Source organism: Hesperophylax consimilis, chromosome 30 (assembly GCF_061612785.1).
Source record: "Hesperophylax consimilis isolate HC1 chromosome 30, BYU_Hcon_1.0, whole genome shotgun sequence".
NCBI classification, from domain to species: Eukaryota; Metazoa; Arthropoda; class Insecta; order Trichoptera; family Limnephilidae; genus Hesperophylax; species Hesperophylax consimilis.
Window position 1 is genome coordinate 10,078,817 of NC_142865.1, and position 25,759 is coordinate 10,104,575.

Below are 25,759 nucleotides of genomic sequence, written 5' to 3' on the forward strand. Positions count from 1 at the left end.
TGTCATTACGTTGTCGCGATTCTCCATCGAACAAAATATTATTCTGCCGTAATTTTCTAGAGATTATTCTGGAAGAAATGTTATTTGAGAAATTTTGAAACCGTGTAAAACTAATTTACCAAAATGTTTCTTCTCGACCTACCCGATGTCATGATAGAGCATGTTTTCTCGTTCCTAACTTACGACGAAGTGGCCAAACACAGAATCGTAAGGATTCCATTCATGTTGTATTATTTTTATCACTAATGTCTGTGTATTTTTGGTACAATGTTGTTGTTTTGCTTTGCGAACGACTTTAAGTTTGTATGCGTACGAAATATTACGGATTTATGTAATATGTCGTACGTTATAAAGGTTTTCATGCACGATTTTCAATCTATTTTAAAATATGAACAGGCCTACGAAAGTATGGCAGACAATAACAATATTAAACAGGTTGCAATATTTTACCAGATTCTTCAATATGTATCTACTTTAGCTGTCAAAACATTAATAAAATTAGAAAGATTTGTAGATTTGGTGACACAATATTTTGAACTCACCACAATCGGTATTCTTAATATAAGAAAACAAGTAAACAAACAAATGAGCCTAATGCGCATCTTGTATTGTTATTTTGGTAAATATTTACCTACGACTACCGTTTTTACTACTACAAAAAATTGCCCCTTTAATAACGCCTGCTCGCGTCCCCTTTAGAGTTATATCCCAGTTTTCAAGTAGTTTGTGGGCTACGCTAGGTTTGTATAGACTGGTTTGTGATTTAATTCTACCTAATCCAACCTAACCTAACATGTACGGAATATTTTCTCAAACGGTAGTCGTAGGTAAATAATTACCGTTATTTTAAACATGCTTTTACCGGTTAGTAGCCAAGTGTGCAAAAATGTTTTGGGTTACACCATAATGATAGTTGAGGAGTCTAAAATATTGTCAGGTTATTCGAAACCCGGGAAAGTTTGTAATAACAAAATTTATAAACTTGGCAGGACATGAAATTCTTCTGGAGAAGAAATGAATCACCTCATTGCTAAAATAGAGGAAGAAAGCCGTAATCTAGGTCTAATGATCAACCACCTTTGTAAGAACAAATAATGCTCTCAAAGACTTAGAAACGGTGATACTTAGGCTCGGCAATAGGTGATGAAGGATGCTGTGACAAAAGACGCAATATGGAGTGATAAGAGGCATTACGAAGACCGCCAAGATGAGATACGTCCTGGCGCTGATTTTCCCCATATTTCTATACGGCCTCATGATGGAAGCTTAGAACCAGCTGTGGTTTTATTGGTAGAACAGTCGGCGACAGCTGAGGAAGACTTAACATATTATTTCTGCACTCGAATGAGATACTGAGTAGAAATAAAGTCCATATAATCTAGTTTTTTAATAGTAGCGATGTGGTATAGAGTAGTGAATGGTATAAATAGTCAGAGACGCCCAATTAATCAAATGCTTAGGTATGGTAAAATGAACAAAGGTGTAATGAGAATGTATGACGTGGACGTGAATGATAGAAGAAGTCGAGGATGCCCATGATAGACACGGCACCAGGAAAAAATAGGAAAAAAAGTAAACTTTTTCAATTCTGTACAATAATATTATTTCCACCTTAAAAATGTAGCCTTCAGGTACCCTAGAATTCATAACCTTAAAACTTTACTCGAAACCATTCATGACCCCGAGCAGCGCCTGGTTAACGTCAGCTAGTGATTTATAAATCTCAGGAATTTATTGGTTTTGTTGATTACATCATTAGTGCGTTTGATAGAGTTTAGTTTAACATCCAGTATTACCCCCGAGGTCTCTGACAAATTCTACAGGGAAGACGAACAATTGACCATCCTAGACGAAGCTGGTAAACTCCTGAGGCTGGGCCTTCGATGGACGAGGGTCGATGAAGTAGCCCAGGACATGGATGCTAGTAGTTCTAGAGGATCTTTGTCAAGGACTCTGATCTGATTTGCATATTCAACAGTATTACTGACACACCTGCTTTGTTGCGGCTCATCCAGTTCAACGTCCCTTCAAGTACACTCCGAAATAATGAATTGCTGTTTGTCAATCAGCATTCCACTAATTATGGTTACCACTCTCCTTTGTTCAGAATGTCGAGACTTGTCAACTCACCGTCAAGTCAATGCATTGAATTTTTTGGTGTAAGCCTAAATGAATTTCGACAGTCGATATGTAATGTATAATTTTTAAAGCCTTTTAAACCTTCTTCATTCATTGTAATTGTCTTGTAACACTTGTAATTGTTGTCCATCTGTACTTTTTATATTATATGTATATTGTCATTGCTCATCATTTATATATGCTCTCCTTTCTCTGTTTCTTAGTCGTGTAAATAAATAAATAAGTGTGTCTCCGACCAGAATAGGAAACTTATGATGTCCTTTTTGTAATAATTGGGTCTTTCTTTTTAGGTATGCAAAGACTTCAACGTGATATGTCAACGACTTCTGAACCGAGGGTTTGTCATGATAGAGCGCAGGCAGTCGCAAAGTCTGAAAGCCATCAAAGCTCTATTACCGAGGAGAGAAAGCGAAAGAAGGTATGTTTCTTTTTTATAATTGAAAAAACATAATGACTAAAACCTCAAATTGTAATATTTAATTATTGAAGATAATATTAGTAATATTATAATATTTAATCCTGGGTTCAAGTCCCAGATGCGACCGTATCTTTTTCTGTTTCAAATTTTCATTTAAAAATCGCTAATATTATCTTCAATAATTTATTTATTTTTTATTTCTTTACATACGGTATTTCTGTTTACATTTTAATTATTAACCTCACTAGGACTAGCCTGTGTCGAAGTATGAAAAATTAATTGATTAGTTAATCATTGAAAGGTACGTTTCATTATCTTCTGCTTATATATAAATAAAAAATTAAATGTTTGTTTGTTCAAAATCTTAATTCTCCAAAAGTTCTTCACCCATTGCTTTGAAATTTTTACACAACGTTGCATTCAAATACGCATGTGTTTTTATATACCTACATTGTATAGACGTGATGAGAAGCATGTTTTTGAAAAACAGCGCCATCTGTTGGAGGTAAAAGTAAAACTGCTATTGTTTCTCTAACGGCACAGACAGACTAAGCCACAGCAATGTGTGGCAGGGTACAGCTAGTCATTAATATTATCATTGATATGAAGATGGTGTGCATAGCTTCCGTGGGCGCTAAGGTCATCTCCTATGTGCAACGTTATTCAACTCCTTCAGTCCCTTTAAGCCTAACAGGGTTGTCCACACAGACAAAAGCCCTACTGCAAAATCTGGATATCATTTTGACTAGCTCGAGGCAAACCAAGTGTCAATTTTTTTGGCACCAATATTCGAGCATGTCTTAAATAAACTAAGACATTATTAATACTTTGATCTCCGACAAATGCACATCGAAAAAACCAGACCCTGCGCGGAAAAGTAAAGTTCGCTAAAGTAAGGTAACAGATTGTAATGCAGTCTGTTGTGGGACTTTTCGACGCTAGGTATTATTTCATACTTCATGTGTTCGTTTTTACTGCGATGAGTTAATTATAAAACATTTAGAAAAGTTTTTAACTAAATTCTGTAACAAAATATTCGCCTTTGGAAACAATCTGAACCTTTGTTCGCCCGATATGGGATTTACAATTATGTGTACAATGCTGCGAGAAATTTGCTACCCATTTTAGAAAGATTTTACTTTCGAAGACTAAATATTGATTCTGCAATACGAATTGTCTGTAAACTGTCAGTTTCATTTATTAACAAATTACTGAAAGGGACACGCACACGCCTCTGCCTCCTCTCTGTTCGTTTGTTCCCTTCGCCCTTAAGGACAAGTCTATCTTTTCTTGGTCTATGGTTGTCCATTTTCCTATCCTTATTCCTAGCTGGCAGTATTATATGAAGTTAGTGTTTGTTTTCCACTCTCAACAGCTGCATCTGTCAAGAGTATATGAGGCGACAGAGTCATGTTAATAGTCCTGTACTAGCCCTACCGAGAGTGCGCATGTGAAATCATCGTTCTAGTATCTTTTTGTTTTCAAACAAGACGCGTGAGAAGGAAGAGGATGATCGTCGATGACGTCTGTACTAGTTTCTATCTATACTGAATGGTTTACTGACCATTACAATGTTTTCAGATGCCACACTTTTTCTCGTCACTGCGACATCCTGACCTCGATGGAAACCCGCCTATCCATGCTTAGTATGACATACACCAAGTTCATTGAACACAACGTCTGCTGCTTCATACCGGGAAAGGTAAGTCTCACTTCTACAGCATTCAGTGTACTTTTATCCTTCCCCGCCAGTTCCATGCTTCACTGCCATACATCAGGGTAGGTACCAGCACTCCATTGTGGACTGCTAGCTTCGCTTCTTTGGATAATTTTTTTTTAGCGTCAACTGCGTTCAGTCCCCCATTAATGGAGTTACCTGCATTTACCCTTCTACTTAGGGTCTAGCTGTAGTAAAATTGTTTATTTCCGTTTGAATAAATCATGAAATCTTTTTAGGTCATCGATGAGATCCGCCGCGTGCTCACCATTGTCGAGAAGTCTGAGACGTTGCCGCGCACCCACGAGGTGCTCGAGGAGTTACGCGACATCTCCAGCATGGCCATTGAGCACTTCGACGACAAGGTGTCGCCAGCCCTCCGCGTCAAGATGCAGATGGCGTGCCGGGCCGGCATCGCCAATAATGGCTTTCAAAGTGAGGACGATTTACTTTTATACTTCTTCACAATGTTCCTTGTTTCCATCTCCTTCAGCCTCACAACCGGTGGTCGTAATGTGTGGTGCAGGTTCACCATGTCAGATAATAAATTAAATTTTAGATACATACCTATAAAAAAAGAGCTCTTGTAGATTTACAACACAATCATACCACCAGAGATATAACCAAACGACACTACAATTTACCTAAACCTCATACTACATCAGCACAAGGACAACTCACCTAACTAGCTCCCAAAACCTTCAAACTTCTCCCTGATCTCCTAAAAAAAGAAACTCCACTCCATACTTTCAAAACACAAATAACTCTATGGATCCTAACTGTTTCTGCTATCGTGGTACGAGAACACGCCGTCAGATGGAATGCAGGAAAACACTTCTTCTTCTTGACATATAAATTTATTAATTCACAATATATTTGCAGAGGATCTTATTTTCCTCTGCTCAAACTTAAACTGAAAGAAATAAAGGTCTAGTTTCCTTTATTCTTCAGTTTTCTCTAGGTTTACATTTTTTTATTTTTTTTAAAGAAAGACAAGCATTCCCGGGTTACGAATAACCCAACAATGTTTGAAAATCTCCTACTACCATCACAGAAAGCCGAAAATGTTGCTTGTGTTGTGATGGAGGACTTAGCCAGCCGAGGAATCGAACATGCGACGCTCGGGTGAGACCCAAGCGCTATGCCCACTCAACCACTGACCGGTCTAAACCTAGTAATTATCTCACGACTGACTGCGTAGGTACGCATGTACCTACCAGTTATTTCAATACTGCCCTCCTCCGTAGGTACGCCTGTACCTACCAGTTATATCAATACTGCCTTTTTTCTGGGAGATATCTGTATTTAAACTAAATTCTGAAGGACATATTACAAAAATTAAGTTGTTCCACCCGCTCGTCGGCAAACAACCTTCTTACACAAAAGATAATGGCAAACAACCTTCTTACACATCGATGCAACAAATATAAATCAATTCAAAGCTCTGTTGGATTCACATTTGGAGAGAAGAAAGGACTTAATTCAAAATTAAAACAACTCAATTACTGTCAAACTTGTTGTGAAATCAGATATGAGCGCATCAGCAGAATGCTGCCTGCTCATTACATAATAATAATAATAATAATAATAATGCACTTAATTATAATATAATTAGACACTTAATTATTATACACTTAATGATACAGACGTGACTTAAACAATACAAATATTTTAAAGGGATTATTTTAAGGGAGATGAAACTTTATTTGGGGTTTTTATTAATATGGGACAGGGGTGGGAAAGGTATTGGCAAATATTTTTAGACATAATGGTTTAACTAGGGTGATCATAAAATGGAGAGCGAACAGCTCTATTTGAAAACCGCCGCCGCTTGAAGTAAAATGTCACGAATTCTTAAATCATAAATGATACACAAACAACACAATATTTTTATAAAAATACCAGGCCAATGAATTGTTTTATTGTAGGGTCGAATGTGCAAATGTGGGAAACTACGCTAACTTTGAAAATACGAACTGTGGGAACGGGCCTGAAGGCTAAATTTTATTGAGCAATATGTAAAAGTCGCATTCTGGAAGATCCACTAACATCTGCAATAAATTTCAACAACAACACCCAAACTTTCTACACTTTAACCCCTAATCTCCCTCCACACACCTCTCACATTCCTCAATTGATTTAATTAATTAATTACCGCTTTTTACATTGAAGAGCACTAGGTAAAATGTTAGCATTTCGTCACTAATGTTATTGTATTGAACCAAAGTGCAAAAATAAATCCATGATCGCACCTGATACATAATTTATTGATGTTTAAAATCCAACATTACTACGAAATAAAATACATTGTAGACCATAGATATACTACTCATGTAGACTAGTTGTGTTTAATTAATTATTTATGACATAAAATATTAACTGAATAAGTTAGTAACTTCACTTTTATCTCGTTCATATAAAAAGTTTTTTTTTTATTTTTATTTTTTATTCTAGATAAAAGAAAATTACATTTTTCACTTATTTAACTAGAAATAACATATATATTACACATAAATATATTACACACTGATATTATTCACTTTCATTGTTTTGTTGATTGAGCATAAAACTGAACAATTTTTTTTTAAATGTACCTATACTTTTTTCATTTTTAATTTCGTCTGGGAGGCAATTGTATATGTTGCTTCCCTCGTAACCAATGGATTGCTTGCCATAATGAGTATGTATGGTGTTTAAATGTATTTTATCGTGTTGCCGTGTAAAGTGTGTGTGTACTTGGGACGTTTTAATGAGTTCTGTATTTGTATGTATGAGTTTATTATTTATTTTATAAATAAGAAGACATGTATTATATTCATATAATTTTCTTAATTTTAATAGTTTTGTTTCCATATATAATTTTTTTGTTGATGTTCTAGATTTGAAGTGAAATAGTTTTTTGATTACTTTGTTTTGTGTTACCTGTAGTTCGTTTATATATGTTTCACATGTATTTCCCCAGATTTCAACCAAGTAGTTTAAATGTGAGTGTACGAGGCTATAATATAAACCTTTTTTAATTTTATTTGGTAACAGATATGATATCCGGCTGAATACGCTAATTAAGGGGGTGATTTTATCTTTAATATCTTGAATATGCTGTTTAAAAGTTAGGTGTTTATCAATGCACAGTCCAAGATATTTCTCCTGTATCAGGATTTGCAGGTTGTTATTTTCAATTTTTAAGGGTACATGAGGAGGAATTATTTTACGAGTTGAGCTTAAAATCATGTATCCTGTTTTTTTAACATTCATTGTTAATATATTTGATTGGAGCCAACTGTTAATTTTGTCTAAGTCACTCTGTGCATTTTCTAGTAAGATGTTTAAATCTTTACCCCAGTAGAAAATTGCAGTATCATCTGCATATAAAAAAATATCACCGTTTAAATCTAATTGGGAGATATCATTTATATAAATTTGGAACAGAAGTGGTCCTAGTATGAGTTAAACCAATTGTTACGATAGCGGCGCAAAATATGAATTATTAATTTTGGCAATTTTTACGATTGTATTAATGGTATCCAGTATAAATATGTGAGGCATACTGGAAAGAAATATTATTTCTCTTTATAAAGCCAAAAAAATTACGTATTTCCGCATGATAGAAAAAAAGATAAAATTACTTTTATAAAACATGGACGGCCCGTCATATATGATCCTAAAATGCTGGAGGAGAAATAAAATTAAATCTATTGTAACAGATAAACGAAAAAGCATCTATTTCCATGGTCTCCGATTACAGAATTGTTGAGATATGTCTTCTTCCGCAGATGTTCCGTCGACCTTCGACGCCGCTGGTCTGGTCTCCGCGCACTCTCCCACGCAGCTGCTGATGAACGAGATGAAGATGAGATGCGCCCGCAGCCAGCGGAGCACCATGCAGATCTCGCGTAAGATGGGAAAGATACTCAACAAGGTATAAATACAGGATAGTCTGATATAGAAACCGTATTCTAGTCAGATTTGCTTACAGATTATACCAATCTTTTACCTTTTAAAACTTTACTCATGTCTGTAAAATTTGTTGGTGGTCACTGTGGTTTAAAACCAATGAATCTGTGTATATTTTACCGTCTGTTTCGATAGCTCTTGGAAATAACCGGATATATTTGCGGCCGCGAATTTCTTCCTTGAATATTGTATAGCGAAAGGGGAACGAACGGGATCTATAAGAGGATGCCACCAGAATAATTAAATTCCTACCTTGGTTATGGTGTCCTCAATGTTCCTCTTGGCCAGCACGTAAAGAAACTCCACGGCGAAATTGCACTAAACTTTGAATGCAACCTTACAGAGGCGGTGTAGAAATTGTACTGGCGAACTTTTCGTCTCCTGGTGACAGGGTTACAAGGACGGGTAGGTAGGAAATGATAGTTGAAAATATCTATCGATATATACGCCCGAACACCGTCTATCCCATATTTTCAGGTTTTATAATTTACTAGCTAAATTTTCCGGCACTGCCCGGGCTTTGCGGAGTTTTTAGAAATCAGACCTAGATCTAGCGACCTTCCTCTTGTTTTAAAGGTCAAGTTTGCAAAATTTCATCAATCTAGGAATAAAACTGTAGATTTGTATAAATATCAAAAGCCGCCCAGTGTCCGCCCGCCCGCTGTTCGCCACAGACAGTCTTCTTTATGTGAAATTGCCCTACCTTGTAATTATTTGGGGCAATATTGAATATTACTATTTCTGTATGTTGTCTATGGTCACGGACATTTAAACAGATGTTCAATTTTTAGAAAACAATAAATTTAAAATGTAGTGCAATGTATACTACACGGAACAAAACGTTATGTAGAATATTCCTTGACAAGAATATTAGTGACATCTTTTGGTATTCTATGTAAGTTTAATCAGGCTAGTGACTACATAAACACATGTTGTGAAGGTTGAAGATGTGTTCGGTGTTAAAATTAAAGAATGTTATATTTTATAATTGATTTATTCTGTTGCCGTGTATATATAACAGCCATGAATAAATTTTAACAATATTTTATATATCACACAAGCTGTACGGGACGTATTTGCCTGCACAAGAAAAGACTGTAAATAATAAGCACCGGCACACATCAGTCCTCAACCTGGGTAATGATTTAAGTAAAACACCGTGAGGTGTTCTATCCAAACCATCATAAAAGAAAGACGATTCAAATCGAAATTCACATTTTGATTACAAGTATTGTACTGGTATACAGAACATACAAAGGGGTGTAGCTTATAGGTACTTCCTATTTTTTACATCCAACCCAATTCACAAGAAATAGTTATATGTATTTCAATACAACTGGGTTTTAAAACACAGATATAAAACTGAGACAATCGGAATTTTTTCAGCGATAATTTCAGATTGGAGCACATTGTGCATCAACGCGCCATACGATACAGTAAATGGCGTAGGTGACTGCTGGAGCAGTGGCCAGCCTCTAGGTTTTCAGCATCAATGGCTAATTCAGTTGGTAGCCAGGAAGAATTGGCCGGCCTCTAGGTTGTCAGCATCTATGGCTAATTCAGTTGGTAGCCAGGGAGAATTGGCCGGCTTCTAGGTTTTCAGCATCAATGGCTAATTCAGTCGGTAGCAAGGAAGAATTGGCCAGCCTCTAGGTTTTCAGCATCAATGTCTAATTCAGTCGGTAGCCATGAAGAATTGGCCAGCCTCTAGGTTTTCAGCACCAATGGCTAATTCAGTTGGTAGCCAGGAGGAATTCATCAGCCTTTAAGTTGTCAGCATCAATGCAACAGGGATTGGCCAGCCTCTAGGTGATCAGCGGCAGCATGGTCATTTGATTATAAGAGCCGGCACACGGAGACGCCCCATTATTGTAATGATGACAGATGCGTCTGGCTCAGCTGATAGAGTGCCGGCCGTAAACAGCTCGTTGCAAATAGTTGTAATCTTTATAATGATTGTGCCGTGATGGAGGAACAGAAGCGACTACAGATTTCAGTTGACACTCAGGAATTTATAATTTTTTAAATTATAATTAACAGATAAGGTTTTAACTGGAGGTGTTCCGTCCACTCGTGGTAATTTTTGAAACTTGAATGCCCCAATATTTTGTTTAAATGGCCTATTTATAATGTCTCCTACCAGCGTTTGTGTGATGTCAGCTTGCAAAAAACATGTTTACGTTTTCAAAAGGCAGGTATTTTTAGTGCCAATAATAATTTCGCCCAGCGACTAGTTTTGTCAATATTTTGATTTCGTTTTAGAAAATAGGGTTATCGAACTGTTTCATGTTAGATTCAGTCTTTTTGCCGCCTGTTAGATTGATAGATTTTTCAACTGGTAAATATTATGATTTGGAAAAAGGGGTCATGGTTTGGAAGAAGTGCCGAAGGTGCGGCGGACCTTGTAGGCAGTTGAGCGGGAGCGGCGTAGACCAGTGAGGATGCTGCCTGTCCTCGTGGTGGTCATGGTGGCGTGGAAGAAGCGCTGGTCAGAGACACTGGAACCAGGGCGCTTGTAATCCGAGTAGCGCTTGCCAGGGACGGCGATCTGGACAAGGCGCTAAGATGATGTCCCGATAGAGTCCATGATGGTACGGGCGAAGCCGGGTAAATAATCCTTTGCGCTAGTAAGAGGAGCGCGGGTGATCACTCGTTGAGCCTCGTTGACTGACGGCTGATAGATAACTGACTGACTGACTCGCTGCGTCGGGCATATTTATACTACACGGCCGACGGCAACATTAGGTAGATGGATGGCAACTAAATCCTAGGCACTCGCACAGTCTGTGTGTTTCACGAAGTTTCGACGGCGCGGCAATTATGCCTAGGCGGTAGACTCGAACCTTCTGGCGAGTTCTCGTAATGTGAAAGACGGCCTGTGACGTATTGTCACCTGGTAGACAAGTAGGTGCTTGTAGTAAGTAGACTGCTTTGTTTACGATGCGATTGCGACTGCAGGTACATAATTCGGGAGTAGGTACTAAGTAGGTCGAGCGGTTTATTATTAATTAGTTAATCTAGATTTTTCCTGACGCCACATAAGTAGTAGACTGACTGAGTACCTTCCCGCTGTCGTTTATACAGGGTGTATCGGCACTAACCCGACAAACTTTAACCAGCTATTCCTTAGCACATTTGGAGTAAAAAATGTTATGTGCACTTTGCTGTCCGGTAGCATTTTTTTTTCAATTAAAAACAAAAAAATTTAAAATTTCCACACTACATCACTGTCATTGGCATTGCGTTTCGTGTTCAACAGCTGTTATAAGCAAGTATGTCAAAAAGCGTCTTCGCTCTTTCGCACACACTAAATAATAATAGTTAAAAATGAGACGAATGGTGCCGTGCCATTTCGTTGTGATTGTAGAAGTGCGCCAATATAGGTACACACGTGAATTATTCAACGGAATTCGAATAAAATATTTGCCAGATGGGTTTTCAAACTTTGACAAAGGATAAAACAGTGGTGACATGTGGTGAAAATATGAATAGTAAATTTTTTATTAAAAAAAACCGGACAGCAAAGAGCACATAAGATTTTTTACTCCAAATGTGCTAAGGAATAGCTGGTTAAAGTTTGTCGGGTATGTGCCGATACACCCTGTATAAGGTGCGAATGCATCGAGAATCATCCAGCGGGTAGGTAGATGGGCAGTACCTACTTTGTTTGCTAGTAGGTTCCAATTCGATTCAAGCTGCAGCTAAGAACGTTTCCGAACATTCTAATTGCTATCGGTACAAATGTTGCCACCCGTAATGCTGAAGCTTCTAGCGGTCGTCCCATGGCTGTAGGAATAGCGCGGTAGTTTCAGGTACCGTCCGGCTTGACCTCTAGGTAACGGCCAAAGTATCCGGTAGTTTTTATGACGGCCTAGGTACCTAAGCACTTGGCGCCGTGTGCGTAGTAGTACCTGTTTATGCCTGTACGTGTTTATGTACATTTTTTTTACCACTAGTCGACTCCGCAATGATTTCTTTCTCGGGCGTCTTCTTCCGCCATTCATTTCTGTATAATGTTACTGTTAAAAAATTACATTACATCGACTTTAATTTGACTCTGTATCTCATTCCGTTGCAGAGATATGGCGTTAAGTATTACTCGGGCGTCCCCGACTTATTTTACCATTCAAACCACTCTCGAAACACTCCTGACACTAATAAGAACAAACTTTGAAATTTTCAGCGATATCGGTCAACTACTTTTAGAGTTTTGCGAGACTGAATTTTTAAATATTAAGAAAAATATTTGTCATTTACTGTAGTTCTAAATTTTTAATATTCTCTGCAACATATTGGTATATAACTGTTTTATGCAGACCATGAAAAATAAATATGTACGATCATGAAGTTAGACAACAAACATTTTGTCAATATGTACTAATATCGCACGGTGAAATAGATCGCATTGAAAAGGACATTAAGTCAACACTAATATCGAATGGTGAAATAGATTGCATTAATTAGGACTTAGTCAACACTCATATCGCATGGTGAAATAGATTGCATTGAAAAGGACATTTAGTCAATACTAATATCTTATTTTTATAAGCAATAATTATTAGCCTGAAACACTCATCCACATTGAAAAATCTAGATATAGATCTAAATCTAGATCTAGATACATGACGCCAACGGGACGATGGTGTCATGTATCTTTTATCAGGAGATTTTTCAATGTGGATGAGTGTTTCAGGCTAATAATTATTGCTTATAAAAATAACTTTTACCCTTTGTGCTATGCATAAAAAATCTTGTCTTAAACCAGAGGTTCCCAAACTTTTTTGCCCCGTAGACCACTTGCCAAATATATTTTTTTCCGTAGACCCCCCCCTGTCTGCCGAATATTGAATTTTCCAAAAACTATTAAACTCCCATGTGATAATCATTTCTCTTTTTCGTAAGAAGATTCCCTTCCCTTGCCTGTCCAACAACCGGGTGGCGGTATAGTTCCTCTATCTTTACACTGTGCAGACAGGGGCGCCCTTGTGAGGTATTACACCAAATGAAAATGAAGCACAATAAGAAACGGGAATTTATTTCTGTAGCTGGCCCTACAGAACTGCCCCTTAAGTTCTTTGTGGGTGCTTATTCCGGTCAGCTCTTCTTGTCACTTGATATCCGATTCTTTAACGTTCCATTTCCAGTCATTTAGTCAAAATGTCCTCAAACTTAGTTTTGAAGTCTGTGTGAAGTGCATTTAAATGTTGAACGTCATTATTATCCTGGACGTTTTTCAAAAACAAGTTGGGGAACTAGGAAAATTCGTGCCTTCCAATGTGCATGTTTTGCTTGAATATATTAATTCTGACGAGAAGAGGAACGTAGACTATATTTATATACCTCAATTGACAACCTTACGAAATATAAAAATACAAATATCAAGTAAGTAATTTCTCAGTCTATTATATTTGTGTTAGGTCTATTGTGTATTTTACGGTACTCCTAAATGTTGACTTGAGGTAAATGGGGGTCTGCTCGTATGTTTTTTTATTTTTATTTTTATTTTTTTTTTATTTTTTTTTTTATAGTGAATACCTCACAAGAGTCCCAACTGCTCCCGTCTGGAGCCAGTGAGACTATGGCATCCCCAATTGGGGGATGTTGTGAGGCTGAAGGTAAGTGGGGAAGGGAAAGAGGAAGGTGGGGAAGTACCTGGCTATTCAGATCTAGTCACTAAACACGGCTAAAGCCATTTGGAGCAACGTTTCAATTCTGAATGGTGGTCTTACACCAGGGCGATACTGGTGGTATCTTCCACTCTGGAACGTGCCGCAAATATACTATATATTATTTTAATTAATTAATTGTGAAATAACACAAATCAATCAAATAAAATTTATTTGCGCACGCCGGGTTCGAACCCGCGACCTTCGGAATGGCAGTCCAATGCGTTACCACTGGACTATGCTGGCCGTCTAACCGGCCGTAACATAGACCGTCTATGTACCCCCATTTGAATCTCGTGGACTCCCAAGTTTTATTCTCGCTGACATAGACCCCCCAGCAAGCCGATATCGACCCTTGGGGGTCCATATAGACCACTTTGGGAACCTCTGTCTTAAACATTAGTTTACCAAAAAAATAATAATTAATATTTGACAAGTTCAAGTATCTTCACCAAAAAATGTAGACAATTTGTCTCGAAGCCATCTAGCGAGAGAGTTAGCACTTACAATGCCTTTCTCATATAAAATAAAGTTGGTTGTTTTCAGGTGAATAAATGTAATAAGCAGTAATTGTTGAATGAAACACTAGTATATATTGAATTATTTCGCGGATAAGAGATAAGCCGCCATAGCTCAGTGGTCAGAGCTGTCGACCGGAAATCGAAAGAACACGGGTTCATGTCCCGTTGGCGTCATGTATCTTTTATCAGGAGATTTTTCAATTTGGATGAGTGTTTCAGGCTAATAATTATTGCTTATAAAAATAATTGTTACCCTTTGTGCTATGCATAAAAAATCTTGTCTTAAACATTAGTTTACCAAAAAAATAATAATTAATACTAATATCGCATGGTGAAATTGATTGCATTGAAAAGGTTAATAATATTTTGTATGTTTCTTTTTGTTCCAGCTGCGCTGGTACAAAGGCCAAGTCGGTGCGCAGAACAGAATTATAAAAGATATCTCTGATAAACAGGCAGAGCAAGAGTGCAATATAGGTAAGTCAAGTGTAAGCAAACTGTTATGGTAGATGTTACATTGTCTTCATTCCGTTCTGTTTTGATGCACTAGTAATTAACTGATAACACATTGATGGACAGGGTCGCTTCGTAGCGTCCTATCAGAATGCCAATTCACACACGACGCTGTACGACATCATTGATTTTCAACAGGACTGTTACAGAATAGCTCGCAATGTCTTGATTTTGATACTGGCCATTGATACTGTACAACCATTCTGTTTTCTGTCACAAAGTGAATAAACAAAACTGCTCTACTGTCACACGGTAGGCCAAAACATAATGTGAACAATTTAAAAAAAAATAGTTATATATCAGGACTCTTATAAATATGATTTAAGATTTTCACGGCCAAAAGTATTTTTGTTATTTGTTTTTGGGGTGCTATGCCGTGTTGCGCTAACTCCTTCTTTAGCCAACGTTTCGGACAGCATTGCAGTGTCAAATAACACATCTGCCCTGATGATGGACACTGCAATGCTGTCCGAAACGTTGGTTAAAGAAGGAGTTAGCGCAACACGGCATAACACCCCAAAAACAAATAACAAAAATCAGGACTCTTTTTTGAAAAATATAACTTGTGTACAACACAAGTATCCGATACTCATATTGTGTACTCACGTCACAAACAACTAGACGCTCACAGTCCGTACTCGCCATCAATACTAGAATGCTTTCATAACCTCACTCACAATCAAACAGTTGCTGTAGTTGTCATTTTTATATCCTGTCATTCTTTGTTGACTGTTTTGTTACTGTCCAAGCATTCATTCATTATCGAAAACAAAAGTGAAAATCAAATAGGTGTATTTAAAAAAGACAGACAAGGTTTGACATCTCGACGAAAGGAGTCGGAACAACCTCGCCCAGGTGGTCGCGGTAGACTGGCGACGCCGACGAGCTTACGAAACGTGGGCGAATGGTCGCCGTATACGAAGCTCCCAGCAGTTGTACGGGTGTAGTTGACAAGTGTCTGATATTTACGTATCCCTGTGGAAGAAAGGCTGGTAAACTTGTCGACTTCCACTGCATGCAAAGGGTCTTTAACCTTTGGAACACCAGACCCTTTTTGAGGGAAATCAAAAATGAATTCTAAAGTGTTCAAATTTCAAGAGATTCTATTAAAAAAAAATTATGCACGTTCTCGTGGCATATAGATTCAAATCGCATATCAAAAAATTCCATCAAGGGCGAAATTCTATTGCCAGCAGCGCATGAATGGTTTGTCGACGGGAAAAAATTCTTGTCACCGGTGCAAAAACGGTTTTCCAGAAAGTTAAAAAAACATCACTTGATTTTAACTTCTCTATCTAATGGAGACAACTATTTAACTCAGGGGTTTGAGTAAACATGCATAAAATAGGTTTTTAGGGTTTAGTTTGGGTTATTTTTATTAATTTATGCGTATTTCCTAACCTTCATAATGAACTTTTATAACTTTGAAAACTTTGTAAAAATAACTTTGTTTTTCAGGGTTGATTTTTGTAATCAGTTGAGGTGATGATATTCCCGCTGGGATCTCTTGTGCTGAGGATTTTATTTACACATATTTAAGTTTTATTTTGTGATCAACAGGTTGCTTCTTTCAGATCTTTCAGCGCCCTTGAGGTGATTTCTCACGAAAACGGCGCTATATAAATTAGCCAAATATTATTGCTGAAAGGATCATTTATTTATTTATTTATATATGTATACGCCTAAAACGGCTTTTACATAAAAGTGATACATGATGCAGTGTACATAAGAGAATATCTGTATTATTCAGGAGATACTGACAGTAAATAGATGTAATCCATTGTAAAGTAGGTACAAAATACACAGTTGTAAAATTGTGATTACAAGTATAATGAGAAAATATTAAGAAATTATTTAAAAAAAAAGAATACTAAATATGAAGCAATATTAGTAAAACGTAAGAGTAACATAAAGTAAAAATAAATTACAACAACACTACATATAAGACAAAACATTAAAACTAATTTACCAACGCTACTCTAATTTGTAGGATTCAACAAAGTGTTGGTATAGATTATGCTTAATTCTATAAATGGAGTCAATAAATAAATCAATAACACCCCCATACTTGTTGCCCAGAACATGCATCCTATTGGTCAGTGATTGTGTCTGATAGTTGGTCGTGTATGTATTGCATAATAATGTTATATTTTGTCTTGTATTCCTAGTCGGCACACGTAGTTTAATAGTGGCAACGATGGCAGGACTATCAATTAAGTTGTTAATGACTCTGTGTAACACAACCAGGTCTGAAATAATTCTCCTTTATATTTATGAAGCGTTTTTAATGCAGTTGTGTGGTTTCTTTTTCAGTCTGTATTTGGTGAGAAACAATCGTACTTTAATTCATCTTTTACCATTTCCCATCATATAATTAGTTATTTTCTTCTAGAAATCAAGTTGAAACCATGTGCTATTTATGTATTTTTTGCCTATTAAGCATGCAGCGGAATTCGACAAGTTTATTGAAGGGCCTTATGTGAATACAAAATCCTATCCTTCAACTTGTTAATTGTCATTTTTATTTGTTACAGCGGAACTTAAAAAGAGAATAGAAGAATGCGATGTGAAATACCAAGAACTAAATAGTCAGGGAGGAAAAGGAATTAAGGGTTTGTTAAAATTATTTATTTATTTTACTTTTAGATTTATGTATTACTTATTTAGTATTATCTATAGTACCAGACTCAAACAGTCATCATCATCATCACTTCCGCAAACCATGGCTGCATTTCAAGTTGGAATAATTTGGCATCATAGGCAGTAACATATTTTTCAGTCAATATATTTTTAAATAAAACCTCAAGAATCAAATATGATACTGTATTGGTCCAAATTATAAAATATAGACTATTAAAGAATTCGATTTCTACAGCATTCAGTCTACTTTCATCCTTTCTCTGCCAGTTCCATGCCTTCAGGATTGGTATCAGGATTGTTTTAACACCCGTATGTACCCCCAGGATCTCATTTCTACAGCATTCAGTCTACTTTAATCCTTTCTGTGCCAGTTGCATGCCTTCAAGATTGGTATCAGGATGGTTTTAACACCCATATGTACCCCCAGGATCTCATTTCTACAGGATTCAGTCTACTTTAATCCTTTCTGTGCCAGTTGCATGCCTTCAGGATTGGTATCAGGATGGTTTTAACACCCATATGTACCCCCAGGATCTCATTTCTACAGCATTCAGTCTACTTTCATCCTTTCTGTGCCAGTTCCATGCCTTTAGGATTGGTATCAGGATGGTTTTAATACACATACTCCCAGGATCTCATTTCTACAGCATTCGGTCTACTTCAATCCTTCCTCTGCCAGTTCCATGCCTCACTGCCATACATCAGGGTTCTTTCACCTCTCCATTGTGTGGGCTAGATCACGTATATATAATGTGTGTTTAGAGGAATGATGTATGTTGCAGACCTGGCCTCCTCGAGTGGCATGTGCGGTCCGACTGCAACGGGACAGCAACACGAGACGGCGCACGGCCAACAGAAACACGTCGGAGAGGCCACCAAACACTTCAGCAGCCAGATACGATTGGACCCCTCGATTTTGGCCATCGGTGTTCGAAGGAGGGGGAGAGGTTAGTAATTTTTTTCCCCTCGTCTTACGGGTTGGTAAACAATCGACGTAAACCAAATGCAGCAAGATCCTGCGCAAAAAAGTTCCATACTGAACTGCACTGCAGACCATTATCTTAATTTTCTGTAAGGCTTCATGCAGCATTCGGTTTATGTTGATTACTTACCAACCCGTGGTACGATGGGCTTTAATTCAAATACAGTACTTTCTCAACATACATAATTTATATAATAAACTGTTGTGTTCCCACAAACAGTTCTCCAACTCGTTGTGGAAGGAGATTATAAATAAATGGTTCTTTGTGATAAATCAGGGATTTATTAATACTCCGCGTATTACAATGGTGACTCGATAGTCGACCTAACTAGAAGCTGGCTAATTGAGATCTGGGAACAGTAAGTTTGTCTGGGAGCATTCTCACTGGCCCTGGCGACTACTGGCCACTGGCTGCCATCTTACGGACTTCCACGCAAGCTCTATGCACTGCCCTCTATGAGTGCATCTGTGAAGCTCTTACTTCCCAACATAAAGTAATAAACAGTGCAGTAGATAATTATGACTAAGGCTGGCCGCATACATACGTTTTCCGTATTCGATTTCCGAATTCGTTTTCCGTATTCGGACATCCGAATGCACGGAATCAGTAGAAAATACATTAACTGCCGCACACGTTTGTTTTAGTTCCGAACGGAACAAATTCCTTACGCGCGTTCCGAATGCCAGCCGGCACGTTCGGAGAAACCGAATGGAAAAAACCTAATGACGTCATGTGGAACGCAGCTCTTGCATACATTTTGTTTGTGCCGACGCAAACGTTCGGAAATTTCCTTTCAGTAATTCAGTGTTGCCAACGGATCTTGACCTAATATCGCCGTTTCTCATACATAAGGTAGCGTAAAGTAGCCGAATTTGCTGTTAGGTGGGACATGTTTAAAATTGATGTTTTTACGTGAAAATAAAAATTTGGGGGGGGGGGGGGGGTGGCTAGAGAATTTCGGGACATGTTTAAAATTGATGTTTTTGAAGTAGCTTAATTGGCGACCAGTCGCCTTTTAGATTTTTTCGGCGCCGATTCTCGCTTCTCGCTCTGAGTAGCCTAAATGGCGATATATCGCCCTTGTTGGCAACACTGGTACTGACGTTTATCCATTCCGAATGAAGAAAAACGAACGTTTGCGCTAGTCTCACTCTCACGGAATTCCGAATACGGAAAACGAATTCGGAAATCGAATACGGAAAACGTATGTATGCGGCCAGCCTTATGCAAACATATTTAAAATTATTGTACTAGAGAGAAAAAAATACAATTTGAAAGGTACATAACATTAGTAATATAAAAGTATGAACGAAGTATGCATGAAGAATGAGTTAATGATGAATGTAAGTAAGTCTAAAGTAATGGTGTTTGAAAGAGAGAGTACGAAAACAGTGTGCAATATAATTGTGAATGGGGAATACTTGGAGCAGGTGGATGAGTTTGTGTATTTAGGAAGTATGTTTACGAGAGATGGGAAGGCTGACAGAGATATCGAAAGAAGGGTAAATGCAGGTAATTCCGTTAATGGAGGACTAAACGCCGTAGGCGCTAACAAAAAATTGTCCAAAGAAGCGAAGTTAGCAGTCCACAACGGAGTGCTGGTACCTACCTTGATGTATGGAAGTGAGGCATGGAACTGGCAAAGAAAGGATGAAAGTAGATTAAATGCTGTTGAAATGAGATCCCTGAGGCGTATGTGTGGTAAAACCATGTTTGATCGTGTGAGGAATGTGGAGATCCGCAAAGAGTGCAAGGCTGATGTAAGCGTAATGAGTAAGATTAAGAAAGGGACGCTTAGATGGTTTGGGCATGTAGAGCGAATGAGCGAAGATAGGAGTGTAAGGAGGATATATGATGCAAATGTGAATGGTAGCAGAAGTCGGGGACGCCCGAGGAAGACATGGCACGATCAAGTGAATCAGATACTCGAGTCGGGCCATGTCAAGAGTCAGAATAATGGAAGAGTATGTATGAGACGATGTATGAATGTGAATGAGGCAAGGAGTGTGTGCCAAGACCGAGTTGTTTGGCGGTCCGTCCTCTCTGCCTACCCCTGCGGGGAAACGGCGTGATGGTTAGTTAGTTAGTTTGTTAGCAATAATAAAATGCTAAGTAAATGGTTATGATGAAATATAATATTGTCTTTACGGTCTATGACAATAATAATATTTAGTAAGGTTATATCATTGCGCATTGTGCAGTTAAAATTCCCAGCCGTTGGCTGTTGGCCGTTGGGACGGGACCACCTATTCCCGGGTGTCCAGCAGGTCCAGTCAATCCCTTCTTTACCGCCCGATACGTACGGTGGCTGGAGTGGTTTCCCTGTTGGCCGACAGAGCGCACCTTTGGTGGCATAAGAGCGAACCAAATGACTGTAGCGCCAATTTATAAATATGCCGCTAACAGTACAAATAAAATTTGCTACTTTCAGCTATCCAACTGACGTTCATTTACACATCCGAAGTCAAGAGTTAGGGCAGGGGTTCCCAACCTTTTTGTACTCTAGAGCACATTCTAAAATATCGGTAGGGTGGCGGGCACCACCTATTTTTAATCGAAAAACTCGGTCAAAATCAAAATGACAACAACGCGGTTCCAGGTGGGGAATGCTATTTGCACATCACTCCTTGTACACGCCGAAAACCCGAAGTGAGTCGATGATCGCCGAACCGATCGGGACGGTACGAGTACGTGACTACTGTCAGTTTGGCTGTCGGGGCCATGATTATTGCTTTAATTGACAGACAGAGCTGGCAGAGTCATGTGCCATGTATTTTGGCGCCTTCGGCGTTCATCGGCTCAGTTCGTGATGTTCGTTCACTTCGGGTTTTCTGCGTGTACAAGGAGTGATGTGCAAATAGAACTCTCCATTCCAGGCTAGCGTGAAGAGTGCAGTCTGGCTCGCCGCTAGACAGGTTGCGACAAGTACTGTCAGCAAAGGAACCACTTATACATACAATATCGCAAACATACGAACGTATTTAATGAACCTAGGCACTCAAAAAATTAAAACTCTAACAAATAAATAAAAATAATTCGCATTTTTAATTAATGTTTATGAAAAAATTATTTCACTGTCGAATAGTGGCGGGCACATACGAATCGTTTAAATATTAAGATGGATTATTTGTTTGCACCTATACATACGCATTATGAATATGAATAAATAGTTTATCCGTGTAAACAGACAGATGCAGATAGTAACTTTGTTTTATATTATTTAAAGATAAACTAATCTAAATTTTATTTTGTAATTTTTTAATAAAATAATTGTATTGATTAATTGATGTTTAATTCTTTTATGCTTTCGTCATTAATATTTTTTCATATTTTAATTTTCTTCTTTTGTCTCCTCACAGCCAGCCCAAACATCAAACCTCGCAGATCATCGATCGAGCCGCCAACGCGTGATGTATCTTCACAAATCGGCGACTCCCAGCCGCCAATTTCACATCCGAAACGACGTAGGCTTCTACACGACCAGCCCTCCTGTAGCAACCATCAATCCAACTTCAGCATCTATAAGAATATCTCTTCGGTCCTCTCAGACCTACTGGGCACCGAAAACACACAAACAGACGGCAAACGAAAGAAACCACGATACCAAATTGATTCAACCAAACCTTGCACGATCATTTCTAATTCTTCCGCTTACAGGCCAGAAGTCGACATCCGCGATTGTGACAGCAGCAAAACTACCTTTGCAAAGATACAAAGTGATAACGATTCATTGGTACGCAAGTTTTTCACGGATATATTTGAAAGCAATCGTTTGGCTGACGCTGAAGAGATGGAAGAAAGGTACGAACCGATGCATTGCGACGCTCAATTAAGCGCCGAAATCAGTAAGAATTTAACACGTGCCGAAAAAGATGTGTCACCTAAAAAGTCTGCTAACATCGATGATTCAAACGCGAGCAATCTCAGAGATCGTATGAATGTTGTTGTAAATCGTGTTTTCGACGTTTTGGGTAAAAATAACACGGCGAAAGACGTGATAGTTTCGGACGTGACACAAGAAGACGATGCCATGCCTTGCACGTCGGGAAGTTCGAACTTTGACGGCAAGGAAATTTCTCCGCCGGACGAATTGGACAACTTGATAAGCGTTATGCAGAATGTTAACCCGCGCGAAACGGAGAAAATTACCGAGTTGATCGCCGTGGCTAAAAAGGTTTTGCGGGGTACTGGGGACGGTGCAAAACAGAAGGAGACAGATCCGAAATGCAGCAAAAAGAAATAATTTAAATTAAAAATTTGATAATTGATTTTTTTTTCCTTTTCTATTGCATGATAATTAATTTGATCTTTGATTAAACGTGAGTAAAAATGCTGTTTTATCTACACGAGCTCGAATCCCGGAGTAATCCTATAATTATTTTTATTTTATTTGTATGTACATTTACGAATGTACCCACGTTTCTTTTTATGACATATAAATTATAGTTATCCGAATTAATAGACTTGCCGTAACGTAAAATCTGAGTATCATTTTGACGAGCTGGAGGCAAAAACCAAGTGACCATATTTTTGGCACCGGGAGAGTTAAATAATAAACTTTTTAAACCGCTTTTAATAAACTACCACATCAGTCAATTGACCACTGAAGAGTACACATTCAAATAACCAGATCCTACGCAGAAAAGTAAAGTTTGCTAAAGTAAGGCATACGTTTGCAGCGCAGTTTCTGAATGTTCATTTTTAAACAAACCACATGGCGTAGCTACGCTAAAATTGAGTGATGTGGGTAAATTGTAACACATTTGTAAAAGTGCCATAACTAAATAGTGAAACAAAATATTCAATTTTGGAAACAAGCCCGAAATTTTGTTTACCCAATTTAGGATTTGGAGTTAAGACTTTTACGCAGCCAGAAATTTGCATGCCATTGTAAAAAGACTAGTAATATGGTGATATTACAATGCGAGTTGCCTGCATACTGTCAGATTCATTTATTGACAAATCACCGAAAGTGTGTTCATTAATTGACAAATCAGTTTGCGCACCATTGTAAAAAGGATTAGTAAGTAATAAGCAGATTTTATTTTCGAGGACCTAATGGTGTTATTACAACTTGTTAGTTCCCCTTTTCCTGATTGGCTGGTCTATTAATTTGAATGTCTATGGTATAAATGAAGTGTTATGAGAATTTTCATCATATTAACACCGTTTTGGACAATTAATTATAGAACATTAATATGTGCGGTTATGTTTGATTCCAGAATTGACAATTTGATATTTTACAGAAAAAACGACATATCTCAAATGTTTTTAATGGATTTATTGTTTATTTTAATTTTACTTTCAATTCGCGTCTCATTCAGATAGTTTTATTTTGATTTAATATTAAAATTAGTAGCTTATTTATGTATATAAAAAAAAACACTTCTTCATGAAATTTTCTCGCTAAAAAAGTGTTTCAAAAATACGTAATTGAATATTACATTACCTCAGAATACGATGTAGAAAAATATGAATTTTTAAAGTTGCAATGTTTAAAGTTTGAAATTTTTTTTGCATTTATTTGTCAGACTGTACTTTGCAGCAGTTATCATTATCTTCACCATGCGCTAATCACTACATGCCTTTTTCAATTATTTATCAATATGTACCATTTTTCGAGGGCTAAAAGTCAAACAAAGTTATCTACAAAAAACATACAACTAATTCTAGGCCTTAGAGTCAAATAACATCATGTAAAATAAAACATACCAAAAATTTGAGGGCTTAGACAACATTATCTACAAATATTTTTTTGTAGATAACATTGTTTGACTGTAAGATCTAGAATTATTTGTATGTTTTTTTGCAGATAACATTGTTAAGTCCTCGATTAGTATCATATCTAACATCCTCCACGACCGTCACATACCCAAATTGTAATAATTCTACGCTTAGATCATAGAAACAAAGGAGATGAGCCATGAAACATTATTACTATTGTACCTAGCGCAAAAGGCGTGTCGCCAACATCATTCATATTACTACTGCTGCTTGCATCTATGCACAGCTACATCCCGTCTTTGTTTCTACCTACATGGCTTTCATTGTGTAGTCTTTTTGATGGTCCATTCAATTTGGTTGTAGCTTAGCGACAGTCGACTCATAAACATTAGGCTTTTTGTATCTGTGTGACTAAAAATATTTTTAAGTTATGTTTATATATTAATACAAACATATCGAGGGCTTAATGTTAAATTACCTTATCTACAACAAAAAGCAATTCAAGGGCTTAAAGTCAACAAACATTATCTATAAAAAAACATACCGAGAATAATTCAAGGGCTTAAAGTCAACAAACATTATCTATAAAAAAACATACCGAGAATAATTCAAGGGCTTAAAATCAAACAACGGTCTTTTTGTAGATAAAGTTTGACCTCTAATTATTGGTATGTTTTGTTATATATAACTTTGTTTGACATTAAACCCTCGATATGTATGTATTGCAAATAATATTATGTCTGATAAAAGGTGAAGCCAATAATTGTAAAAAGCCAAATGTATGTGGAATATTTAACATTGTCTTCGATAAAAAAATTGTTCTGATGTAAATAAACGAGACGGTGAGGCGTGGAAATGAGATCCCTGAGGTGTATGCGTGTAAAACGGTGTATCCTGATAGGGTAATCTGAAAGTAATGCAAGGCTATAAGCGATTAAGAAAGGGATGCTGAGATGAATTTGAGAAATACAAATACACGTATAATATATGTATTATTATATTGTTCAGTTGGATGAAAAATAAAATTATTGAATTCCCCAGGAAAACTTGGATGTTTGAACGTGGCCATCTTTCTCTGCTTACCTCTGTGGAGAAATGACATCATGGTTGATTAGTTAGTTCGTTTGCCCAAATTGTATACACGGTGTCCGGAAACTCACGTTACAAACGGTATACTCGTGAATCTACATCACATTTGGAGTTGATTTTGTAGTGTAACTTTTTTTGATTTGTGCTTCGGTTTTCGAGTAAATTGAGTCTGAAATTTTTTTTTTAAATCGGTCGCTGAGGGTTTAATATGCGTTGAAAATAGATCTGGGTCCAAAAGTTTTTTTTAACCCTTTAATAGCGAGAAAAAAAAAAATGCTCAGATTGAAAACAAAAAAAAATAGAGTTATTTTTGGGTTTTCTATGTGATTAGTTTTGCCAGTTCCCCCGCTTATACCACGAGTTTACGTACACTGTGTATGTGAAATTCTGAAGCC

The 25,759-nt window shown here is 37.4% G+C and overlaps 1 protein-coding gene across 1 annotated transcript; it reads left to right on the top strand.

Moving 5' to 3' along the window:
* On the top strand, nt 1-24,784 carry pall (F-box protein pallbearer). Its single transcript, XM_089649424.1, has 9 exons — nt 1-207; nt 2,430-2,557; nt 4,139-4,259; nt 4,514-4,709; nt 8,048-8,193; nt 14,805-14,892; nt 17,463-17,540; nt 18,351-18,515; nt 21,911-24,784. Exons 1-9 carry the CDS (start codon nt 124-126, stop codon nt 22,792-22,794), a joined length of 1,890 nt encoding a protein of 629 aa, XP_089505550.1. The 5' UTR covers nt 1-123; the 3' UTR covers nt 22,795-24,784.
* Nucleotides 24,785-25,759: the final 975 nt, after the last annotated feature.